General features: G+C 38.0%; 2 protein-coding genes across 2 annotated transcripts; both read right to left on the bottom strand.

Annotated features, from left to right (window-relative positions):
• Positions 1–116: 116 nt before the first annotated feature.
• On the bottom strand, positions 117–14,596 carry LOC116307452 (speract receptor). The gene is made up of 22 exons (XM_031717710.2): positions 14,106–14,596; positions 12,273–12,582; positions 11,723–12,033; positions 10,942–11,077; positions 10,560–10,655; positions 10,092–10,256; positions 9,657–9,756; positions 8,858–8,978; positions 7,921–7,980; positions 7,748–7,825; positions 7,263–7,367; positions 6,887–6,958; positions 6,491–6,638; positions 5,928–6,071; positions 5,424–5,604; positions 4,494–4,631; positions 3,673–3,796; positions 3,514–3,582; positions 3,059–3,233; positions 2,828–2,926; positions 2,341–2,432; positions 117–1,143 (listed from the first exon to the last, which is right to left on the bottom strand). Exons 1-22 carry the CDS (start codon positions 14,487–14,489, stop codon positions 1,021–1,023), a joined length of 3,231 nt encoding a protein of 1,076 aa, XP_031573570.1. The 5' UTR covers positions 14,490–14,596; the 3' UTR covers positions 117–1,020.
• A 176-nt stretch (positions 14,597–14,772) lies between these two features.
• Positions 14,773–23,069, bottom strand: LOC116307449 (xylosyltransferase 1). Its single transcript, XM_031717705.2, has 8 exons — positions 22,872–23,069; positions 21,136–21,555; positions 20,271–20,473; positions 19,571–19,651; positions 18,754–18,970; positions 18,412–18,588; positions 17,471–17,929; positions 14,773–16,902 (listed from the first exon to the last, which is right to left on the bottom strand). The coding sequence occupies exons 1-8, from the start codon at positions 23,067–23,069 to the stop codon at positions 16,231–16,233; spliced, it is 2,427 nt and encodes an 808-aa protein (XP_031573565.1). The 3' UTR covers positions 14,773–16,230.
• Between the last annotated feature and the right edge of the window lie 1,036 nt (positions 23,070–24,105).

Below are 24,105 nucleotides of genomic sequence, written 5' to 3'. Positions count from 1 at the left end.
TGAAGCCCGTCAATTTGAATGATGTTTGCTTTATCTTCTGTTGATTGAAATTAATTTACTTCAATCCCTTAATTTGTTTTCATAACACGAGTTCAAGTATTTGAACTTTGATCTGGTTTCGGTTTCTCTCGATTTATTGAATACGACGAATAGTTTACTTTATACTTTTGGTTTTTGCGTGATTTGCGCCATTGAGGAAATTTCACAACAGACTCTTCTTTCCAAAAAAATAATATACGAATTTCATTTTAGAATATGATTAGTATAATTTATTACTCTTATTTTCTAAACCTCATTTCTATTTGTTTATCACTAGATGGTTTTTCAGTAGAGCATATCGCAGTTCAAGATGTCATAGACGAGTGTTATTCCTGCGGACGTCAGAGATCGCGGCCCTTCAAAAGGTACTTCATTTGGTTTCAATTTACTGTTGTGATCTATACCACTTGAAACCTGTATCTAGTTCATCTTAATTGACTTGACAATACCTGAACATGATGGGCTTACGTCTGTTGTTTTAAAGGATTGAGCAGGGATAGCGGCCAAAATTCCTATTACCATGGTAACGACTATAAACATAACGCGGACTGACGCTAATGTTTTACTATAGAATCGATTTTTCCGTATTTAATGTCTGCAGACGAGGAAAATAACTGTATCGTTAGCTACCACCTATATATATCTATCTCAGTCAAATTTCTTCCAAGCATGCGCAGGAAACCGCATCAAAGTTGTGAATGCCTGTGCATGCGCAAAAGAAATATATGCATCTGCGCTTTCAAAATAATTTTAAGTGAAGAGCAAGATGCTCGAAAGCTTGGCTTGATTTATAATTAAAAAGCTGATGAATCATAACTATGAATTTTAACTCGGCTTCCAAACACTTATTCAATTTTAAGTTGTTTGAGATAAATGAAGATATACGGCACAAACCAAATGCGACAATAGATTTGACTCTACTCTGGAAATGTCAAGGCTAAATACGCGAGATTATTTCAATAGCATTACATGACATCTGGATCATGAAACAGAGTCATCTTCGCCTGATACACTCTTGGCCGTGGTTGCTCTGGGAGACAAGCACGTCATTTGGTCACGTGGTGTTCGACCGTTCAACCAATAAGTGACCACGTGTCCTTTTCCCTAAAAATGCGCAACCAAGCAACATCAATAAAACAAACTTTCGAGTTTGTGAGCAGGAGAGTGAAATAAAATAATTTGAAATTTTTTGGTCATCTACGGTTATCCTATAGTCACAACGAAACGTGACGTCAGCTTGTCACGTGCCACGAGGAATGTGTCACGTGCTACGGGGAATGTGTCACGTGGAAGGGAAAGCACTGACGATTTTATGGTCAGAAAAGTTTTTTGAATAATTGTCATAGCGAGGTCTTCCTTCTCGAAGAGATAACCTTTCCAAAGAGTATCTGTGTCTAGTGCTTCTTCAAGACAGGTCCCAGAAGGTCAATCAAGGGATCGACTAGACATGGAGGTCTTTAATCATTCAGCCCTTAGAAAGGGTTAAACCTTCGCCTTCGCATTGAATGAGCAAATCTCTTTATCTTCATCAGAGGAGGACCCTCTGGATGTAATAATAATTGGTTTAACGCTGGGAGATTCTCTCATTTATATCCTTCAAATATTATCAATACGCTGCAACAACCTCAGGCTCTGTGAGCTAATTAACAATTATTCGCCAAAGGCGAATGATTGTTTTAGTTTTCTTAACACAAGTGAATTTAATGAATGACGGAGAGAGTTTCGTTTTCTTCCCCCCCCCCCCCCCCCCCCTAAATTTCATTTATCTCTGCCAGCGGCACACATCGACAAACGAGCGTGCATGGTATATTCACCTGTAGTTCAATATAACAGCATAAGATGTAAATAGACCCTTTTCGAATTCCAAATTACCGCTGTGTTTCCTGATTACAGACTCATTTGCACAGGGTTAGCCTCGAGTTTGTGCAGAATATTCACGTGTTCCAGTCAAGGTCCGTCAAGTTTCAAAGTGTTTGTATTGTTGAAGTTGTGCATTCTTTCCTTTACCGTTGGTATTTGTGAATATTTAAACACTGATACGAGGCTAACCCTGTGCAAATGAGTCTGTAATCGAGGAACACAGCGGTGATTTGGAATTCGAAACTGGTCTATTGTGACCAATGGGTGCGCAGGATTTAATATATTCACTTGACTAAAAATACTAGTTAATCTTAATGCAAGGCTTACTCAAAGATGGAATTGGAATTTAGCGTGTTGGGTGTTGCGGGGGGAGAAGAAAGAGGAGAACTCGAGGAAATACGCTCGAATCGAGGATGAGTTATAGACACAAGTAGGCGTTACCTTGAGAAGAATATTGCCCCTTTCTGTGATATCGTATACACCAAATCTATCAAGATAGGACTTTGCTTCCTTGCTGATATGAATCTTTAATGCTTACAAGAAAATACAGAAACAATAAGATTAGAAAACTAGCGTAACTGGATTGCCGTGAGCGATAATAAATATTATATGCCGCATACTTGTAGGGCGTACAACTCTCAACTCACATGCTGATTATTACAAACAAAGGAACCTGAGAAAACCCTGGCAAGGGAAGTATGTTAAAGATCAGTTGTCATACATGATCTTCTACGTGTCATTCTCTTTAGAATAAGATTCTTTGTTTGAGTTGTATCCATTTTCATGTGTCTTCTCATGCGCAACCGTTAAACATAGAAATGATACTCAAGGGAATGACACGTGGCCAAAAAAAGCATTAAGCACGAGGTAAAGAGGTCTACATAATAATTAGTTTGTTACTCATGGTCAGTTTGGTTTCTATGGTTACCTTCTCCAGTAGACTCCATCCTTGACGCCATGTTTACAGCGTCACCAAACAAACAATAACGAGGCATACGAATACCTACTACGCCTGCGCAGACGGCTCCTGAAACAGAAGATTTTAGAAAGCTCGACATGAATACTGATAGTTTGCAATATATCATTCGTAGAGTGATTTAACTTTGGCCGTGGAAGAAATGTCAACGTAATACGAATAAGTAAAAGATTAGACGGTTACCGCTATGTATTCCAATTCTGAGCTCGAGTTTCTCATTCGGTCTGTGACGAATTACAAACTTCTTCTGCGCATGTAATAAATCAAGTGCCATATCAGCTATGTGACGCGCATGCTCGTGACCATTACGTATAGGGAGACCGCTGGCCACCATGTACGCATCACCAATAGTTTCAACCTTCAAGAAAAAATATTTAAATTGTCGATAAAGCATGGTTTGCATATTGTGACAGAATCAGAGTCGTCAGAGTCGGTAGCAGTTTATGCATGAAACTTTGCAAAATTCTTCCGATACGACGCGCTTCCGACTCCGATTCCGAGGCGCTTCCGACTCTGATTCCGACTCCGTTGTCTCCGTTTTTTTACTTCTTCGTGAGCTGCTTCCGATTCCGACTTTGATTTCACCGCAAGTAAGACTGAACCATAGAAAAAGGAGCTCGTTTTATTGAATTTCTTACCTTATATACATCGTAGTGAGCTATGACGCTGTCAAACAACGTGTACAAATCATTTAAAAAATTTACAATCTGAAAATACAATGAAATTATATTATTTTCTGATATTCATAATTAATGCCTTGTATATTCATTGTCAGGAAAATATTTGTTTGGACTTACTTGTAATGGAGAGCTCAAAGAGCAAAAAGGCGTAAAACCAACAATGTCGCTGAAAAAGATCGAAACTTCTTCAAAGTAATCTGCCTTGACTGGTAGGCCTGCGATCAGCTGGTCAGCGACGCTTCTGTAAGTAAGAAAATGAGTGACTTGTTTTATGACTGGGAATCTGCTGTACCACTGTGTCAATAGACCAGTTTCGAATTCCAAATTACCGCTGTGTTTCTTGATTACAGACTCATTTGCACAGGGTTAGCCTCGAGTTTGTGCAGAATATTCACGTGTTCAAGTCAAGGTCCGTCGAGTTTCAAAGTGTTTGTATTGTTGAAATTGTGCATTCTTTACTTTACTGTTGGTATTTGTGAATATTTAAACACTGATACGAGGCTAACCCTGTGTAAATGAGTCTGTAATCAAGGAACACAGCCGTAATTTGGAATTCGAAACTGGTCTATTGGGTAGCGTGCATCCCTTGCGCATGAGAATTAAAGGTAAAAAAGTGCCCGCCATGTTGGTTGAAATGGCAACAAATCTTTTGTTCTACTCAACCAACATGGCGGCTATTGAGTCACCCACACAAAGGTAAGAGACATGGCCGCCATTTGGTTGGCATAACGAATGACACCAACACCAAATCTTCGGTTCTAGTCATTCAGAATGGCCGCTCTGAGGTAACATTCACTAGGAAAAAAGACATGACCGCCATGTTGGTTGACTAGACTTGATGACATGTCAACCAACATGGCGGCTATGACGTCACATGCAACCCGAGAATAACGAATGCGGATATCAGATCAAGAGAATTCTGTGCACGTGATACATACTTTGGTAGCATGTTATGGAGAAGTTCCTCTGTCTTTTTTTTCTCTTCCATCCACTGTTCAGTACGCTCCTTCACGAGATCCTCTAAATGTGACGAGTAATCTTCCAAGAGATAGATAACCTTGTCTACAATATTCTCCCTGATTGAAGAAATTTCAAAACAGCGTCCAAATTAAGCAGAAAAAAATCAAGTCCTTGTTTTACGAGGGTAGCTAGGGGCTGACAAACCTTGGACCCTTATTGCTGTGAGCCTATAAAGCAATAGTCCCCTTCACAGTTCCCTGCGCCATCTTGAAAGGTAGCCGTGTCTTTGCATCGAAGCGAGACGAACGGTGAGCTTGCAATGATAGAGACATGTGAATATTGTCCAAGGTGTTAAAAAAAGGTCTCTATCATTGCAAGCTCACAGTTTACAGCTCACAGGCTCGGCTACCTTTCAAGATGGCGCAGGGAACCGTGAAGGGGACTATTGAGCTGAGAAGCACAATGACACTCCTACGATTTGTCATAAATATGAATCGTCCTTCCTTTACGAGGGAGCATTTAAAAGCCAGGGGCTGACAAACCTGGAGCCCTTAGATTTGTGATCTCCTGAGATGAGCCGTTACGGCTCTTGGAGTAAACATTTAGAAAATATATGGTAAAATAAATAGAAAAATCTGTGAGATTATACAACATTCGATCTTAGGAACACAATGAAACTCGTATAACTTGACATAAAAAACGATAGAACAACCGCATAATTACTAACGATATAGAATTTGAACAAGTATTTTTCTAAACTTACTATAATTTAGTACATGTGAAAACGCTTTTATGTTTCCACATGAACACGAGGCAGGTCAGCCAAAAACAAAAAGCCATTCAAATTAGTCGCCATATAGTTCGATTCCGTGTATTTAAATCATAATTATTTTCAAAAACATACATACTTTTTCCCGCCTTGCAAGGTTATTATGATTTTTTTGATCTCTTGAAAACTTGGCCTGCCATCCGGGTCTTCAGACCAACATGATGTCATCAACATGCACAAGTCATCAAACTTTGAGGCTGGTGCGACCTTTGGCCTGAAGGGGTTCTTGCTGTTGGTGACCTTGACGCGATCAATGATTTCTATGTCAAAAGGGAACGATTTATTATAGCGGTTATGACATTATATCAATCACAGACGTCAAGACATCAATAGCTCAAAGTATACGAAATGTCTTAATTCCACGTATGAATGGCAGCATGTATGTACAAAAACGGTGGCTCTGCGATTATAACACTGGGGTTTACTATCCTGGGCCCTGTTGCAATAAGATGTGCGCTTTTCCAATAAAAGCACCTGAGTGTTACGCTAAGATAACAATGTATTGTCTTGACATATACAGTACTAAGCTGTCTTTGAAGAGCTGTATGTAACTAACTACTTGAAGAGTAAATAATGGCTTTACCTTCGACATCCAAGCAGTACTCGTAGAACGGTGGCGTTCTTGTTTCCATTTCCTGTAGTATGATAGCAAAGCTGTACACATCTGCCTTTTGTGTTGCGCTCTCTTCTCCTGACCGCAGCATTTCTGGAGCAGTCCATAACAGTTCTATAAGGAAAAAATCTCCAGATGTTCTGATTCGTTGCAACATGTTGCAAATCAAATCATTAGTGGCAACATGTGGCGGCAGCCAAGTTAGCTGACACACCACTTTTTACGCGGATTAAAGAAAGGTTTGATGAGAATAAACACGTTTACCGCGATTGTTCAATTCATGGCGGGAAACTATCACGTGATTTTACATGGCTTTGGACTATGGACCTTTATCACAAGGCGACCACGTTTATTCTCATGAATTTGTTTCTTAACCCCTTGAATGCGAGTCCACGCGTGGTGGAATCTATTGTTCATACCAACATGGCGCCGCGTGAAAAAGTCGAACAAGGAGAAGAAAAAAAGATAGAAGCAAAACATCACTATGACGATGACGCGGCGTACTTCCATCATGGTAGAATGCTAGAACTTACCTTTCGCTTCACGTTTTTTGGGTTCGTTTTTCAAAGACCAAAGTCCAAAGTCCGTTATCTTTAACACCCAACGACCATCGACCAAACAATTCGAGGATTTCAGGTTGCCATGGATTTTGATTTCAGATGATTGAAGAAATATCATGCCCTGAAAAAGAAATTCTCCTTTTAAAGCTCATCCTAAGTACTTACTAGCAAGGTTTTAGAGATTGTTTAGCTTTACAGTTTCGCGATGTAGGATATTAGAGTTCAAAATGGGGGGAATGAATCACGTGACATGCTAGACAATATGGCGGCGACGGATCACGTGATATGTTAAATCCACCCCCAAAAAAGATAACATTGAAGCAATAATGTATTTAATATGTATTAATAAATATATCAGAATTATTTTACCTCTACAATATCCGCAACAAGAGAACGAATAAACATCGAATCAAGCTTAATGTTGTCATCCATTATTATGTCCTGCAGGGAAAATACGAAATATATACTAGTATTTAACGAATACAAATATCAAATACAAATACAAAAAGATGAACAACAGTACAAAGAACTTTGTGACATGGCAGCCATGTTTATCGTTACCCTCGAGAAACTTAATTCACATCTGTTTAACATTTTAAAAAAGCTTGAATAAGGTCGAGGCTACGCGGCACAAGATCTATAATGTTCTAGCCAACATGACTGACTGCCATTTGAGAAATGCCTCTACCCAATTAAAGTCTCTACATCCTCAGTGGCAAGGGTAGTGGTCACGTGACATACTTACCTGAATGCTACCTCGAGAACAAAATTCTATCAACGTGTAGATATGGGGTGGCTTTACGCATGCGCCGACAAATCTTGCTAAATTGTTGTGGTGTAGTTCATAGACCTAACAAGACAAGAAAGATTCCAAAATTTGAAAGCCGAACAAACATGTTTTGGGTGGCCATAAACTTGTTTAGTCGTCATGGTACAGTCATTGCTTTCAACATAGGTCTTTTCTGAGTTCGATAAATAGGGTGCATTGTGTTCTAGCTTCGGTACAAACAACACCATACAAGGTGTGATGAACAAAAGATGTCTGTACCGAAGCTAGACCACAAAAAGGTCTATGAAACAGAGTATCAAACGCCAAACCAATTTTTTCGCTACAGTAACAATATATTCACCCTGTTTCTCCAGTCATTGTCATTATAACGTCGACTATAAAAACGTATTGACGTCACATCTATATTGCCATGGCAACAGTACATAAATAAGCTGTCAAACCTGTTTTAGTTCAAGGAGTTCATTTCTTGATATCTCGACTTGGTTTCTTTCAAACTTCTTTACATAAACGTGCGTTGCCTTTAAATAGATATTATTATATTAGCATCGCAATCAATCAGCAGTTATGAGGTAAAAGTTTGAAATATGATAATTAAGAAAAAAAATACACAGACCTTATATCTACCAACGTGTGCATTGCGGAGCTGTCGAGGTGAACAGCCATAGAAGGAAGACTAAAACCAAATTTAAAGCAAGAACGATTTTTTTTAGTTTGTTGAGCGGCTTTTAGTGGTTCTTATAGAGTGCACGCCATATATCCTTGAAACAGTACTAACTAATTAGTACTGAGTAGCACCAATGTAACACCACTATTCTCACTGCATACATAATTGGCGTGTCACGTAGGAATTTAGCAACCCCCCATATATGGACATTGGAGTTTGCGCAGTGCGGGTGTAATGCTTTGCGACCCCTCCATTATATGTAAGCGCCACACCCAGACCCTTGAATCATTCCGTCGGAAGCTGCCTAAGGAGAGAGTAGAAGATTCACCCCACCCACCTCCCCTGGTGGCGGGTTGACGACGCATCGCATTGCTTTTCGCATGCTCATTGCCAGCAGTCGCGGTCACCTTCCGTATCTTAATTCCCGTGACTCGGTAATGACTATGCAGTGAGGATAAAATACTAGAGCGCCACCAAATATCCTTGAAATAGTACTAACTAATTAGTTCTTAGTATCACCAATGTAACAATTGAAAAACAAAAGAAATCAAGTTTTTAGTGCTATTTAGTTTTTGTGCTATTTCACAGATGCATGGTTTGCACTCTAGCACGCGCACAATCGTACAATCTGTCGTCGCGACAAAATAGGGTTTTGGTGAAAGTCAATCAAACCCATTTCCAAGATATTGTCGGAAAAGACAGTATTTTCAAAGGGCACCTGCTCAAAACGACGCCACAACGACTGCGCGCGTACTATTGAGAACAATTCAAAGAAACAGTTCCATAAAGTCCTAGTCACGGCGCCATTTTTCAATTGAAGGTGTCCTATAACGCACAGAATTCGAGAAAAGCAAAAAAAAACAAAAAAACTAAAGATCATACATACTATACTATTCACAATTGAAGGGCGTGTTCGACTGCTTTTCCATGCTGGAGTATGGAACTTTATTTCAGAGTAATTCACTTTCCACGTAAGCTTTGTCAGCTCTTTCTCGAACTTTCTTTTCCTGCGATAAAAGTCAATTTTGATATTTAGATTCTTGGCTTGCTACTATATTTTACTCCATTCCGAGGTTTAGAAAAAACTTGGGTCGAGTTTGCATTTTAGTACATGTCTGTGCATTGTGGGGCTGTCTTAGGGAACATATTTCCAAGATGGCGTCTATATCGTCCACTAAAAGAGTCCCACAATGCGCTGCAATGCCAACTCGACCCAGTCCCCCCAGTTTTTCGCTAATAATGCAAAAGAAAAACTTTAATGAAATGGGAAAGACATTGTGCCGTAAAATGACATGATAGAGACAACAATGGCTAAAGGAACGTCTTTCGTTTGGGGAACAACATGGCGACGACCTTAAAGAGAGTGACAGGAGTGGAAAACCTGAAATTCATGCTAATATTCAATATCTTTTTATCGATACCCTAAACAACTTCTGCATGGGATTATCAAATTCGAGTCACGACTAATTTACAGATTGAATTTGGTGCGTTAGGTTTTGTGAAGGGAGAGAAAAAGGATGGCGTATGTTTCTGGTCCTCAAACATTCCCAAGACAATGAAATAACAAAAGACACGGCGGCCATGTTGGTGGATATAACAAAAGAGACTAATGACGAATCTTTCGTTACATTCATCCAACATGGCGGCCGTCAAAGCCATCAATAAGATGTTAGGTTTCGTTTTACCTGTAGATTATTACCAGTAGAATGGAAATCGTCACAATCAGAGCAAAGCAGATTACAAGCGTTACGATCAGGTACGTTAAACTATTGTCTTTCTCGGGAGCTTTAACATGAAAAATTAAAGGGAAAAACGCCGTTAAAATTTCACTCAAAAAGGACCAACTTAATTTATGTCAAATATTCAGGTGCAACTTTCAAAAGACAGCGAGATGGCAAAATGGGCAGCCATGTTGGATGATACTATATCAAGTGAAACGAACGACAAATCGGCCTTAAGTATATAAGTATATAGATCCAAGATGGCGGCTGTGATGACGTCACACAAGCACCAACAGGTATACCTGTCGTACTACGATATCCGAAGGTATTTGTTAGCAGGGAAGACATAAGGGACTTTTATCATAAATCGCATGGTTTCCATAGTAACGTGGTGCTTACTCGGTTTTGATATAGGGCACAACTCCTGGTTGAAACCGCATTCTGGTGAATCTGCGGGCACGCGTGTTTGCCCCGTGTCAGACCACGTGAGTGTCTTGTTCTTCTGCAGTTCTAGTATTTGACTGCCGTTGGAGTCGATAAAAAGTTCACCGACTTCAAGCATTTCTGACAAAGAAAAGATGAGAAAAATAAACTGGAATGAGTAAGATTGTGATTTTTTTGGGTAAATATGGTAATAAATAAATCATGGTCATTTTCATTTAATGGGGGAAAAAAAAAACTCGTCATCTCAAATGCACCACCATAAGTACAGCAGTGGCGCAGCTCAACGGGGCAGAACTGAAAGCATGTGAACAGTCGATCATCAGAAGACACATTAAATATGGATACAACTCAAACAAAGAATCTTCTTCTAGTATGCAAAAAACGTTAACCGATAGAAATTAATCGCATTCACAGAAAACTTACCGTTTTCTTCTCGTTCATTTTTCTGGAGACTAAACAATGTCATGTTGAATTCCGCATCGCCATTTTTATCTACGCGAACGTCGAATCCCGTTATACCTGAAACAAGACAACACATTTTCTTGTCGAAACCTGCACCTTGCTAGCTCTTGGTTTTTTTGTGTGTACTGAGACTCTTGCTTTTGTCTATCTCGATCGGTACCAAAGAAATATCCTTTTGAGTATGCGCCGACATATAACGTGGCAAAACGTACGTTCTCTGGTAAATATTGAGTCCGCGATTTGCGTGCGCATAACTTAATAAACTTGTAAATGATCATAAATGAGCTTACGAGCTTATTTGCTTTTTGCTACTAATTGGACTTTATTTCAAAGATATCCTTACTTTGATAGCTAGTTTCTCGAATGTTCCCAAACACAGCGGTTCCATTTTTAGGGTCCAGTCCTTGAGCAATTGTTTTATTCACGGCCAAGGCGTAGAGATAAACAGCGTCATATAAATAAGCAGAGTAATACAAAGCCTGTTAAAAAAAAAAAGTAATAGACAAGCATTATATCCTGGGTTGTCGGCTCTAGGGGAAGCGGGGGACCAGAAGAGGTTATCCTCCTATCGTTTAGTGCCAAATCCCGCTAGAAAGCCTGTTTACTCGGGCTTCATATAGGCAGTAATTTTATCGCTTACTCGGGCTACATGTAGGTAGTAATTTTATCGCTGTCTTTTGCTACTGTATACTGGTTGGACCGGCGGAAGCTGTGTCGTGATTATGCTGTGTGGAATCCTTTCGACAGTGGCTTAAATCCGCTTAGTACATCACACTAAATCAACGGACCGTGGGCAGATACTAGAGAGTTTTAGATTGACTTTTTTTCTTCCCGCAAAAGGCAAACGTGACCACGTTTTCATCGTTTTCATGTACTTAACTTAACCTCTTGCAAACTTTCTCACCGAGCGCAAATACTCTTTTGTTTTTCTACTACTTGGACTTTTTTGCGATTCTTTCTCACCTATTTAAAATAATTTTTCACTGGTCAATTGACGCTTCACGTTTGCCATCTAAAACTCTCTACTAAGAAAATACCCCCGCTCAAACAGCTAATCAGAACGCACGATTTCCATAATACCGCAAACCGGAAAGAAAAAGCCAAATATACACATAGTTTCTTACTATTTGTTGCTCTTTTCCGTTATTAAAAGGGTATTCCTTGAACTTTTCAATCACATGTTTCTCGAACCGTGCGTATTTGGTTCTATTGTAGGGTCTGGGTACTAGAGCCAGCACCGAATGAAAAGCCTTCTCTGCAACGTCCTTGTGAAGTCCGGTCATTCCCTCCCACCATCCGTCACGTGACGTGAATGTCAGGTACTCATAGGTCAGTTCGTTGATGATGTAAACGTATTCGCCATTCGTCATGCCTTTTCTTTGGGCAGCAACTAGAAATGACTGGACGTATGATATACTAGCTGATAGGATTACGACTGCAAAAATTTAAAAAATATTGTGGTAGGTAATTGGAAGAATGGAGGGAGGGAGGGAGGGAGGGAGGGAGGGAGGGAGGGATGGGTTGATTTATCAGTGAATGAATAAATAAAGAGAAAAAATAATTGGTCATTGCTATCACAAGATGTATTTAGCTTTTAAAACAATATAGATATAATTTTTTTTAAACAAGGAAAAGTTATAGCAATTTTTTATTGAAATATTAGTTTTTCCTCACTTCTTGCTTTTTTCTTTATCTCCTGCAAAATAACTCTCGTCTTGTTCTTCTCATGCTCCTGTGGTAAAATATCTTCATACGAGACTTTTATCCCATGAGCATTGAATACGTTTTTCATGTCTTTCTTCGTACGAAGCCAGCCCATATCATTAGTACATAATGCTGGGTTGCAGTAAAGAACAGCGACTACTCTCCAGTCGAACCTCTTTAGGATAGCCAAGACACTTTTACTGGATTGGGCATTGGGAGGTCTCGTTCGAGCAAATGTAGGGAACAGGGCTTTATTGGAAACTGCGTCTTTCGTGCAAAACTGAAAAACAAAACTTAACAGGTCATGTCATTATTTAGGTCAGAGTTGGAATACTTTTATCTGCAAGCGAAAATTTTTCTGCACGAAAATTTCGCTCATAGAAATCTTGGAGGAAGAGCCAAAAGGCATCATTTTGATTAAGGTTTTTGTGGAGTTTGAGGTTTAAAAGACGATGAAATCGTGGTTTAAAGTGAGTTGTTTGTTCGAATATGGCTGAAGTTTCCTCCCTTGTCGAATATACACACACAAGATCGACATTAGATACCATAGGGAAATTATATAGGAAAACAAAGGCGAGCGCGAAACTAAATGTTCTAGTGCATTTTTTATCGATTTTTTTACTCTTTCACATTACGGAGGACATTATCTTGACCTCCAATTAAAAAAAATTCAATATTTTTAAATTTTTCCGATTTTATTTTCGCCATTCGCTTTAATCTAAATTGGGCTCCCTGTGGTTTTCTTTCTATTTCTTTGTGCGCGCAATATTTCCTTAAAACTTTGCCACACTCCACACGAAACATGAAAAGCATCGTGGCCTGACTCGTTCCCGGTATATTAGAGAGACGACTGGGGACGAGTCGGGCATGTGGCTACTGATAAAGAAATTAAGTTAATCAGAAGTTTTAAGATCGAAACGGAATCCATGTGCCTTATGCCCAATGTGTCATCTTGTACTCTTCTCTAGCTATTTTGTCAAAATACAAAACCATGGAATCAGTTACGAGCATGCGCAGTAACACAAAGGGAGAAGAGAAAAAAACATGCTAGTCGGCGTTTTGTATAGATTTCCTGTTTCCACAGTTCTTATCCCTATGATGCATATCAGTGGAATAACATATAGATGCCTTAGAGGATAATCACTTTCACTCTTAACAAACAGGTTCTTCCTGTAATTTTTTTGTTAATTCATCTGGCGTGCTTTAGAATTTTGAATTGTGTATTTAGCGTGATCAAATCTAATTCTGATATCTTTAGCTTTATACCACGTGACAACAGCTGGGAGCAAGTTTTCGAAAAAAAACTCAGAATTGTCTTCGTATTTGATAATATTATCAAAATCATTAACACTATTAGAGTGATGAAGTAATTCTTGGAGTGATTAAATTCTTACCGGAAGTACTTGTCAGAACTGTCGAATCCCTCACAGCACATTTCAAGATCACTTAACGGGATTCATTTCCTTTCAGCCCTTCAGTTATAAAATGTTCAATATCTTTATCTATCACCGTGTTTTTGACATCTTTGGGCATCTTTTAATTCATGTAAATTACACCTGGAATATCTTTTCGATCTTGTGATGTCAAATGACGGAATACGACGGTGTGTAAACAGGAGATTTTCTGTCTTATAACGAGTCAATAAAGCTCAAAAAACATTTTTGAAAAGTCATAAAATCATGTCATAAGATTATAAAAAAATCCTCAATAACTACTATATTTCTTAAACTACCACCTCAATTAGTGCAAATTTTTGCTTAATAGTGCATTAAAGTTTAACTATAATACAATGATTAGACTTACATAAGAGACAATTGGGATATTCCAAACAGCTGCCATTCTAGCTGCAGTAATGCAGTCGTTCTCATCTCCAGGTCCTATAAAAACGTCTACTCCTTTGTTATAATGCTCTGTCATAGCCTTTAAAGCCACGGTTTCCAAAGACTGCGTATCATTCCACAGAAAAGTGAGTTTTGTAAAAGGAAATCCGTATGCCGTCGAGTTGTTGTTTATGGCGTCCAGTGCGACCGTAAAAGCAGAGCCGAACGGAAGAGAGACTGTGATACTCTCTGTTTTGCTCGTTAAAGGATATAAAAAACTTAGGCGAAGCTCCCTAGGATTCACCCTTGCAATAACTAAACGCAAAACAGAAAAAGCTATCAAAATAAGAGTGTTTTGGACAAGCATAGTCAAAGAATTGAGAGGTTAGAAGTTCATGTATTTTGGAACTGAATACAGACAGGAAGAAGGTTCAAGAAAAGTTAGCATGTTACGAAGGATAGCAGACCAACCAATCAAATCGTCAGAAAGACCCGCGAAATAAATAGCAGCAATCTGCCGCGTGTACCGGAAAAAAGGAATCGAATTTCATCCGTTCTATTTTTTCACTTTTTACCTCGAGAAAATAATAATAATTCATGAAAATTAATATACAACATTTTAAAAGCATTTTCATTTATTCAATGCCCAATATGATTCATATTTAAAAGATTTTTTTATCATTAAATAGCAATATTTTATAGTACCTTTGAGGCTTTCGCGTTCATACATGATATTCAATGTAAGATATTTACGGATAAAACGCGTAGATTTTTTGAGAACATGATGTTTCGGCTATAACAAATGTTAGTCTTCATCATGCTGATTTTGATGAAAGCCTATCACTGGTATAGTTATAGCCCTTCCGAAAAATCTATCCGTAATCTTAACTTACATTTAATAACAATATTCTAATTTTACCAAATGAAAGTAATAGCACGAAAGACAATAAAACTTTTTAAAAAACATGATTAATGATTTTAATTGACTCGACATATTTTTCTTTTTGAAGAATGGACTTAACTTCTCTATTCGACCTTCAAACTGAATATGATGATCTTCGCTGCCTTTGATTCATTACTCTATGAAAGAAAAAATAAAAAATAAAGAACACTCTTGAAAACGACATGAAAAGGCCGAAACATGTCGAGTCAATTAAAATCATTCATCGTATTTTTAAAAGTTTTATAATATTCTAATTTCTAAGGAATACATAGCCTTCAATAGAAAATCTCATTTTGAAATTTGAGATACATTAAATGCAAATGATAATTCGTCTAGAACATTTTTTTTATTTGCAAATATTGTTTTGACAGGTGTTACTGTCGTTTTGAAGGCGCTAGGAAAAGATCCCAAACGCTTTTAGTCTCTTGGACAACCTCTTCACCAGAGCCGTTATTTCTTATTGCGCATGCGCTAGGAAACAACTATATCTTTTGAGCATGCGCATAGAGAAATACAGGCTCCGTTGACGAGATTCTGTCTCAGACATCTTGAGATTGAAGTATATTCAAAATACAACTTCAATAAATTTTAGAGATGATAATCAAGTATTCAAAATGGCGTCTTACCATATTAAGATTAGACGCGCAAGCTGATGATTGGTCGTTGAGAACGCTGAGTGACATAGAATGTATCTTAACCAATCATATGCTCCTTCGAAGCTAGATTAGAAAACTCGCCTCTAGACTCTTCTCCAAGAGATTTGGTTGAGAAGGAATCTCGTATGACATAAGTTATGATAGAAAATTTCTCTAAGCCACAAATAGCAGCACAATTTGAAAACCGACCTAAATATTTAAAAAAATAGAGGTCTTATATATCGTTGCACAATCGTACAACTATAATTTTAAGATGTTTTTGATATATAAACTATAAAAGAACAAATATACTAATTTGTATAATAAATATTAAATTTCATATTTTCATTGTCATAGCCCTTCGTTTTTCCTCTTAGCGAACACTTAAATAAACTGAAGGCAGAAAAAGTGCGCATGACTGAAAACACTGCCGGATTTTTTTATGCTGGTCACATGCTGACTTCGAAATCCGTAGAAGTCAGAAGCAGGAATAATTTAAACATTTTAAACTAATTTTGAGAATTTTTTTGTCACCGAATTCTTCCATCAGCCTTGACTTTCCCGATGGCAGATTTTGGATCAGGTGACCTTGAACTCCATTCAATCTCACTACAGGGAGTAATCCGAAGGCAGTCAGGAACTTCGCCCTCAACAAGACAAGTACCTTCAACTGTCCAAAATTCACCTACTACTTTATCAATCCATCTATCCAGCTCGTCTCCAGACTTCCTCGCATTTATAGTGGCTTCCTTAGCCGCAGCTTCTGTATTGTTGGCCTCGCGGTCAAATTCAATCAAAAAATCATTTGTGTTGTATATTCCCCCGGGGGGACCATGGTTGGTTTCCATTGCTCTTTCAACTGGCGCACGCGTCCCTTGGTAAAAACCGAGAGGAATGACCAAAAAAGTGGTTTCACCAATGACCATGTCTTCACCTTTTTGTGTGTAGATCATCTTAAGCGTCCATTTTCCTGGTCGCATTGGTTTCTTAAATGCAGGCTTGTGAAACGACACAACCCAGTTGTTAACAACGTGCATCTCGTAGACTCCTGAAACGACGTTGATAGGGTCTACCCACATGATCTTGACATCAAACTCTTCTCCGTGTACCCAACGATGCACGAGGATAGGATCGTCATATGGACTGATGAGACGAGCCAAGTTCCTGAAGACGCGTTCTTTTTGATCCCACCCTGTACCAACCTTCAAAAGAGAGTTAAGGAATAAATGAATAAATAAATGAAACGGGAAGAAAGAGAGGGAGGAACGAACGAACGAACAAAGGGAGCTAGGAAGAGAGAGGACGCAAGGTAGAAAAGAAGAATGGAAGGAAACAAGAAAGGGCGGAAAGGAAGGGAGGGATGAAGAAAGCAAAGAAGAAAAGAAACACTTACATAAAGTGAAACAAGTCGTTAAATAAATAAATGAAACGGGAAGAAAGAGAGGGAGGAACGAACGAACGAACAAAGGGAGCTAGGAAGAGAGAGGACGCAAGGTAGAAAAGAAGAATGGAAGGAAACAAGAAAGGACGGAAAGGAAGGGAGGGATGAAGAAAGCAAAGAAGAAAAGAAACACTTACATAAAGTGAAACAAGTCGTTAAATAAATAAATGAAACGGGAAGAAAGAGAGGGAGGAACGAACGAACGAACGAACAAAGGGAGCTAGGAAGAGAGAGGACTCAAGGTAGAAAAGAAGAATGGAAGGAAACAAGAAAGGACAGAAGGGAAGGGATGGATGAAGAAAGCAAGGAAGAAAAAAAAACCCACTTACATCAAGTGAAACAAGTCGTTCTGGTCCTTTCGTCATATTCAGATTCATCAGCTCTTCAAACGAATTCGGTGAGACCCACGACTCCACCGTCAACGATTTCCTCTCTCCCTTCTTTGTGACGTACTCCACATCAAACAAAACCAACAGCCCACTAAACTGATCATGCTGATTAAAATACGCAACCTCTTTTATCGGCCCTTTGCGTAATAACTCGCAGTTGTCTTCGTGGTCACGTGATAATTGTTTGGTTGCTATGCGACCGAACGAGTAAAAGAATGTCAGAAAGGCGTCAGATGTTTTGGTGATGTTGTCGTCATGGTGATACATGTTTTCCCAATAATAATGAAGTCCTTTGGTGTTTGGTGGAAATTCCCCGTACAGCCACGCATCTAGTTCGTTGATGACTTCTTGGTTCACAATTGCTTCAAACTTACGGGCAAAATAATTGTGCGATTGACTCTGTCGTGTAAATAAAATAAAATTGAATGAGTTTCTGACAATACCTAAAAATTCGAAATTAATCTGCGCTACTGGCACTAATTATTTATAAAAAATCCTAAGTACTAATAGTGCTCTGCATTGTCAATGCTGTCTTCTGTCACCATTTTTCAGGTGTTCTTCTGCACATGCGCAGTATTCCCCCGGTCATTCTGTCGTGCCTACGTGCAGACATATCCTATCCCCTACCCTCTTACGGAGAAAAGTGTGAGGGGAGGGCAATGGGATAAAAATGTCTACACGCTGGCTGAAAATTTATCAATCCCAAAAAAGGGGCCAAACGCTGTACACAGATGCATTTGAGCAAATTTCATTTAACTTTGAAAATCATGGCAAACTCACGGTACAGAACAGACCTTATCAAAGAACCGATTAAAATGCCCGAGATAAGGTTACTACTAAAAGCATTTTTCTAGTCATATGAAATCCTTTTTAGAATTTACCTTTATTCTGGTCATGTCTTCGGGTTTGAAATTATTTGGTGAGCAGCCACACCAGTCCACAATGTGTTTGTACTGACATCGACAGCCAAGCTTTCGCTTCCAATTTGTGAGACGAAGATTGGTTGAAATCCAGTTCTCACACAGCGGGCCATTGCGAAGGACAGTATGAAAAAACGACTAAATAGAAAAGGAAAAGAAAGATTTAGAATGGGTTGTGATATTCTGAGTGACGTGATCACAGCTGAAGAAATGATATGCAAAGGACAGCATAAAGGTTTAGTTCCAGGCCTTCAATGACTGAAGAGTCCTGGAACAACAGAGAAGTTCTGGGACTATTCTTACCTCAGCTGGTAACAGAGTATATTTATACATGTGCTTTAGTCCCGTTACTAGGGAATCGGTTGACGTCACGAGATAATGGCAGTATTTGCGGTTCAAGGCAATCCAATCACTTCCGCCATCAATATCTATGCCTGGAGGAAGGCTACGATTTCCGAGCCTCCACATGTGATCATCACATTGTAGGAATGTTCTGTCTAATCCTTGCTTTTTGATAAACCTGTTAAGGGTTCACGATAAAAGCTTAGCATTGAGTTTGCACCATCATGTGATGGCAGCCATGACAGGAGGCACGGCAAATAGAGTCTTTCTCCTCAGGTAAACTGAATAGTCCCCTTCACAGTTCCCTGCGCCATCTTGAAATGTAGCCGTGCCTTTGCATCGAAGCGAGACGAACGGTGAGCTTGCAATGATAGAGACATGTGAATAATTGTCCAAGGTGTTAAAAAAAGGTCTCTATCATTGCAAGCTCACCGTTCGTCTCGCTTCAATGCAAAGGCACAGCTACATTTCAAGATGGCACAGGGAACTGTGAAGGGGACTATTCTTTCTCATGTAAGTTAGATTAGACCAGATTCAATTTTTCCAGCCTCCTGTCATGGCTGTCATCACGTGATGGTGCAAAGGCTCTATTATTAACGAAGTTATCTCAACACTTGAAATTATGGGTTATCTAGGACAGATTCTATTATAGACTATATTATTAGTCCAATGCATATCAATAGCACCATGCATAGTATAAATATTTATACTCATTTTAGTTGCCATGGTAACAAACATGTGATGGCAGTTGCTATGGCAATATATACAAACAACTCACCTGTTTAGATCTCTGCCATGCGGCTTTAAGAAGTTTTGATCTCTATGCGATCTCAGGAAACGAGTAATTGCAGTATTATCTCTGGGAAACAGAAAATAAAAATAATAGTTCTCTAACTTTCAAATAACCTAGATGAACAGAAACGAGGCTATTAAATCTCATTCCTTTTATCAAAATATGCTCAAATTTGCCAGACTTTCCTCATTGGCCAATGTCAAATTCCCCCGAGTATGTACACTGCCCCCCCAACCATGGCCTTTAACATGCATTGATAGTGGCATCATATTCAAGGGAATGACAATAACATAGTTCAAGTTATTATATAGATATTGATGAAATACCAGGTTTTCTCTAGTGTTTGAAACTTGATATCTTTCACCAGTGGAAGATACCATATCTTTCACACGTGAAGATATCGCTGTTGAATCGGCTTGCTATTTTAATAAAGAATTTTTGAGCTTTTGTTTTATTTAAGTTTCATTGATATCTATATAATAAACAGAACATTACATGGCCCCTTGGAGATACAAATTTTATCTTCTCATGTTCAATTTAGATATCTCACTTGTTTGCTGAGCTCACTCATGAGATATCAATTGAACACTTGAAGATAAAATTCATATCTCTGCCCATGTAATATCCTCTATATAGAAACTATTACACCATAGAAAACTTGGTCCATAAAGTCCGAAATACTCACTTGATAGGATAATCAGATCCACTAATATTAATAAAGAAGTCCCACTTCCAATTTTTCTTTTTTATAAGATCTTCCATACATCTTAACAACATCTGTAACAATGTCGCACCTCCCCATATTGTTGACATACTCCAAGGAGCAAGTGCAGTGTTTGGGAAGTCTTTTATGAGGTTGGCAACTTCACGACGAAGATAATCTGACCTCTAAAATCAACATATTATACTTTCATTAGTAGTCTTATTATAAATTATATATATATGGTGTAGCAGCAGTGCATATACACTCCACTTATGAAGCCGCAGGTTTGATGCCTAGACTTGGAGTAGCATGTGAGTAGAGTTAGTTGGGTCTCTCTCTTGCATGATTCCAGAACCTTTCTTCAGGTTCTCTGGTTTAACTCATTCTCTTTGTAAAACTTAACATATGCTAAATTCCAATTTCATCTTTCGGTCAGCCATATATGAAAATATATTTTTTTATACACTCTTTATATGAAGTCATCAATATACACAGCTAATTCAAAAAAAGTTGGTGAAGGTTTTGTTGCATGTTGCAAACCAAACCCAAATTGCACTTTGGTGAATGCCATAATTGAAAGGTTACAATGATATGTAATCTTCCTAAACTTTGTCTGCAATTTTTTCCAGTATATTTTTTTCTGTGCTCACATTCTTAACATACAAATATAAAACAATTCAAACTTAGTAACTTAGTAAACAATGAGAAAGATGCAATACCAACCTTTCACCAACCTTTTTTGAAATACAGGTAGCTGTATAAATTCTTTGCAACAAGTTTGCAAATTCTTAATACATGCGTTAGGGTCAAAGGGAATAAAAATTAAGATTAAGGTTTATTCACTTACCGTATCAATATGAAAATAATAATAATGTTGTCTATGATAAATTGCTTTAAAGAGTCTTTTAACTTGTCTGAACGCTCTTCCATGTAGAGTCAAAATATATGCAATCCTGATAGGAGGTCCATATGGCACAGGCTTCGCATCATTGATAGATTTAGCAGGAGATTTACTACTTTGTGGTAAAGGACAATACCTTTTGATTCCTCTCATATATAACTTATTTGATTCTGATAAGCAAGATATTTTATAAATTTCTCTCCTACATGTCTCTGATTTGACTCTTCGTAGAGCAGAATTTGCATCCTTATGTTTTGGCTTGCAAGGCGGTTTGTATGGCATCTCAAGCACTGGAGGCTCATGTCTGTTTGGAGTATTTTTGTTGTGTGATATATCTCTAGCTGTCTTGGATTTGAAAGCTGCCTCCTTAAAGTAAAAATAAGAAAACATAAGCAAAGTACAGTCGTCTATAATCAGCATCAGCTATATCATTTCTTCAATAATAAATATTTGTTTTCATAGTAAATGAGGAGTGTATGTAAATGAATAAATAAATAATGGGATTAACAGTGGGTTCCACAGAATGGCTCTTTTTTTCACTGGATGCCAGGGTAGTTGGTGTGAGATGCTATGAGTACACTGTCTTTCACCAAAGTTTGTTTTAGTTGTTTGATAGTTCTGTGCTGTACTGTTTGCCCAGTCATTACTTCATAACATAAGCTTATAAATTTAGAATAAACAAATGTCATTTATTTCATGGTAAAAATATTGTAAATTTATCAAACACATGCCAATATTTTTCATTACTTTACTTTTCTAAATCAGTTATATTAGATATTAATTTATTTCTTCATAAATTCAAGCATTTATTAATTTCTTTTGTCTTTTTTTTAAACGGAAAATTTGATCCTACATCCATGACACATTCAGCTTACATTAATTTGCTGGTATATGATGAATCGAAAGGCAACTTACTTCAAAGGCAAAACTTTTTGAAAAATACCAAAATAACGCAAGAAAAAGAAAACCAAATTAGTTAAGATTAAGAGAAGAAAACGTTTACTAAGATAATTAAGCCTCGTTATGTATATAATTGACTCCATAATAGACGGCAATGAAAAAAATGGGGGAAAAATGTTTTGTATGTAACGGGGGATCATTTCATTTTAAGGTTTCAGTTCCAGTAATTATAGCTTTGCCTTTCAACATTTATTTTTCAATTAAATGAGCTTTCAAACCGTGTTTGGTTTCTGATTTCATTAGCATTTTTTCTAGCAGTCAGGCAGAGAAATCAAAGGACAAAGTTTCTTTTTTGAGGCTCAATGTCAAGGGTTTACCCGCTTGAAGCTTGTAAATAATTTAGTTATAATATTTTCAACGTAGCAAAGCAATAAACGACTTGATTTTTACTTAACAAATTTTTCAAGAAAGTGTTTCTAGGAAACCGGGTATCCATAATTATAGAATGTTGTTTAAACAACTGTTTATGACAAATCACAAAAGAAAAATACATAATAAAAACTTCATTTGCGTGAACATTTTTACCAAGGACAAAATCAAATACAGTTCAAATCCAAATTTACTTTCTATGTACAAAACAACATGTCCGATTTCTAAATTCAAGCGACCAGTGGAAAGATAAATGATCCTTCCCGGGAATAAAACCATTAAATTGGATTCATATATCCCCGTTGGCCATAAAAATTCTTAATGTAATTCCAAAACATAAGTGGTTTTCCTACCTCTCTGTGTGGTTTGTCCCCTAGACCCACGTGGGATTTGATTCTCTTATGAAAATCATCAATATGATTTCTTCCTTGAATTGGATGGTCGTCAGGCCAGTCTTTGGACGAGAAATGCAGTGTAATGAGAATTTGAACAATGACAAAGACTACAGCGACAACTAGAATAAATTTGACTAAGTTAAACTGCAGCGCCATTTCATGTCTTCCGGAACAGACTCTTGATGGAGGAGAACAAGAGGACTGGGAACCGATACACTTGACGGATTTTGATTGGCTGTTGTTTTGACTCAAGAATACGTAGATCTGGACTAACGGACTCGGGAAACGAGGATCGTTGAACGTTTGGACTTCGGAAGTGTGGATCGTCTCCATTGTCTTTTTAAAAGACATTAGTGCGGGAATTGAAAGAGGATTGATGAGTAATTTAATTGCGCTGTTAAGTAGGTACCCTCGATACTTAAGGAAAATTACGTTTGACAGGCATTTTCGTTTTAAATGATACTTATTTATTTGTCTCACGATCGGGAAAAATGAATCATTTATTACTTTTTCCTTGACGAATAATATTTTTTATTCCATTTTTGTTTCATTTCATTTTAAGACAATTTCGTTGATAGGACGTTGATAGATGAATTGATGGATAAATAAACGAAAGAGCGAACAAATAAAAGAATGAATGGTTGGTTGGATGGATGGATGGATGGATGGATGGATGGATGGATGGATGGATGGATGGATGGATGGATGGATGGATGGATGGATGAATGAATGGATGGATGAATGGGTGGGTGGATGGGTTGGTGGCAGAAGTGGGTCTGAAGGAGGTCAAGATCGTTACTAAAACGAAAAAATGGCAAGTTAATGCTATCTGAAAATGACTAAGAAATTGCCTTAATCTGCTTAATGCATGCGCACAGAATTAAGACGTTAATTCCTTGACTTAAAAAAACTTTTTAAAGTTAAAAACCACCGGGAGCCGTTTTCGGCGTCATTGAAGGAGTTTCGCGTGACCTATTAAGGAATGCCTGAGGTCTTTTACTTTTATATAAAGTGATATCCTTACTTACGTGGTAATGGAAGGCAACTCCAAGTTGTCAAATTTAATTCTTTAAACTTAGCATTAACTTGTCCGAGGAAGAAAAGGAAATGAAATCGTCATAACAACTGAAAAATAGTCGTAAGTCCAATTGCGCGCCAATTTTCGAAAACGAACTAAAAGCTTTTGACAACC

Source organism: Actinia tenebrosa, unplaced genomic scaffold (assembly GCF_029948245.1).
Source record: "Actinia tenebrosa isolate PJP-AT-01 unplaced genomic scaffold, QUT_ActTen_1.0 PGA_scaffold17__23_contigs__length_9995812, whole genome shotgun sequence".
NCBI lineage: Eukaryota > Metazoa > Cnidaria > Anthozoa > Actiniaria > Actiniidae > Actinia > Actinia tenebrosa.
The sequence above is the reverse complement of the archived record's forward strand: the minus strand, read 5'-3'. Positions and strand labels throughout refer to the sequence as shown.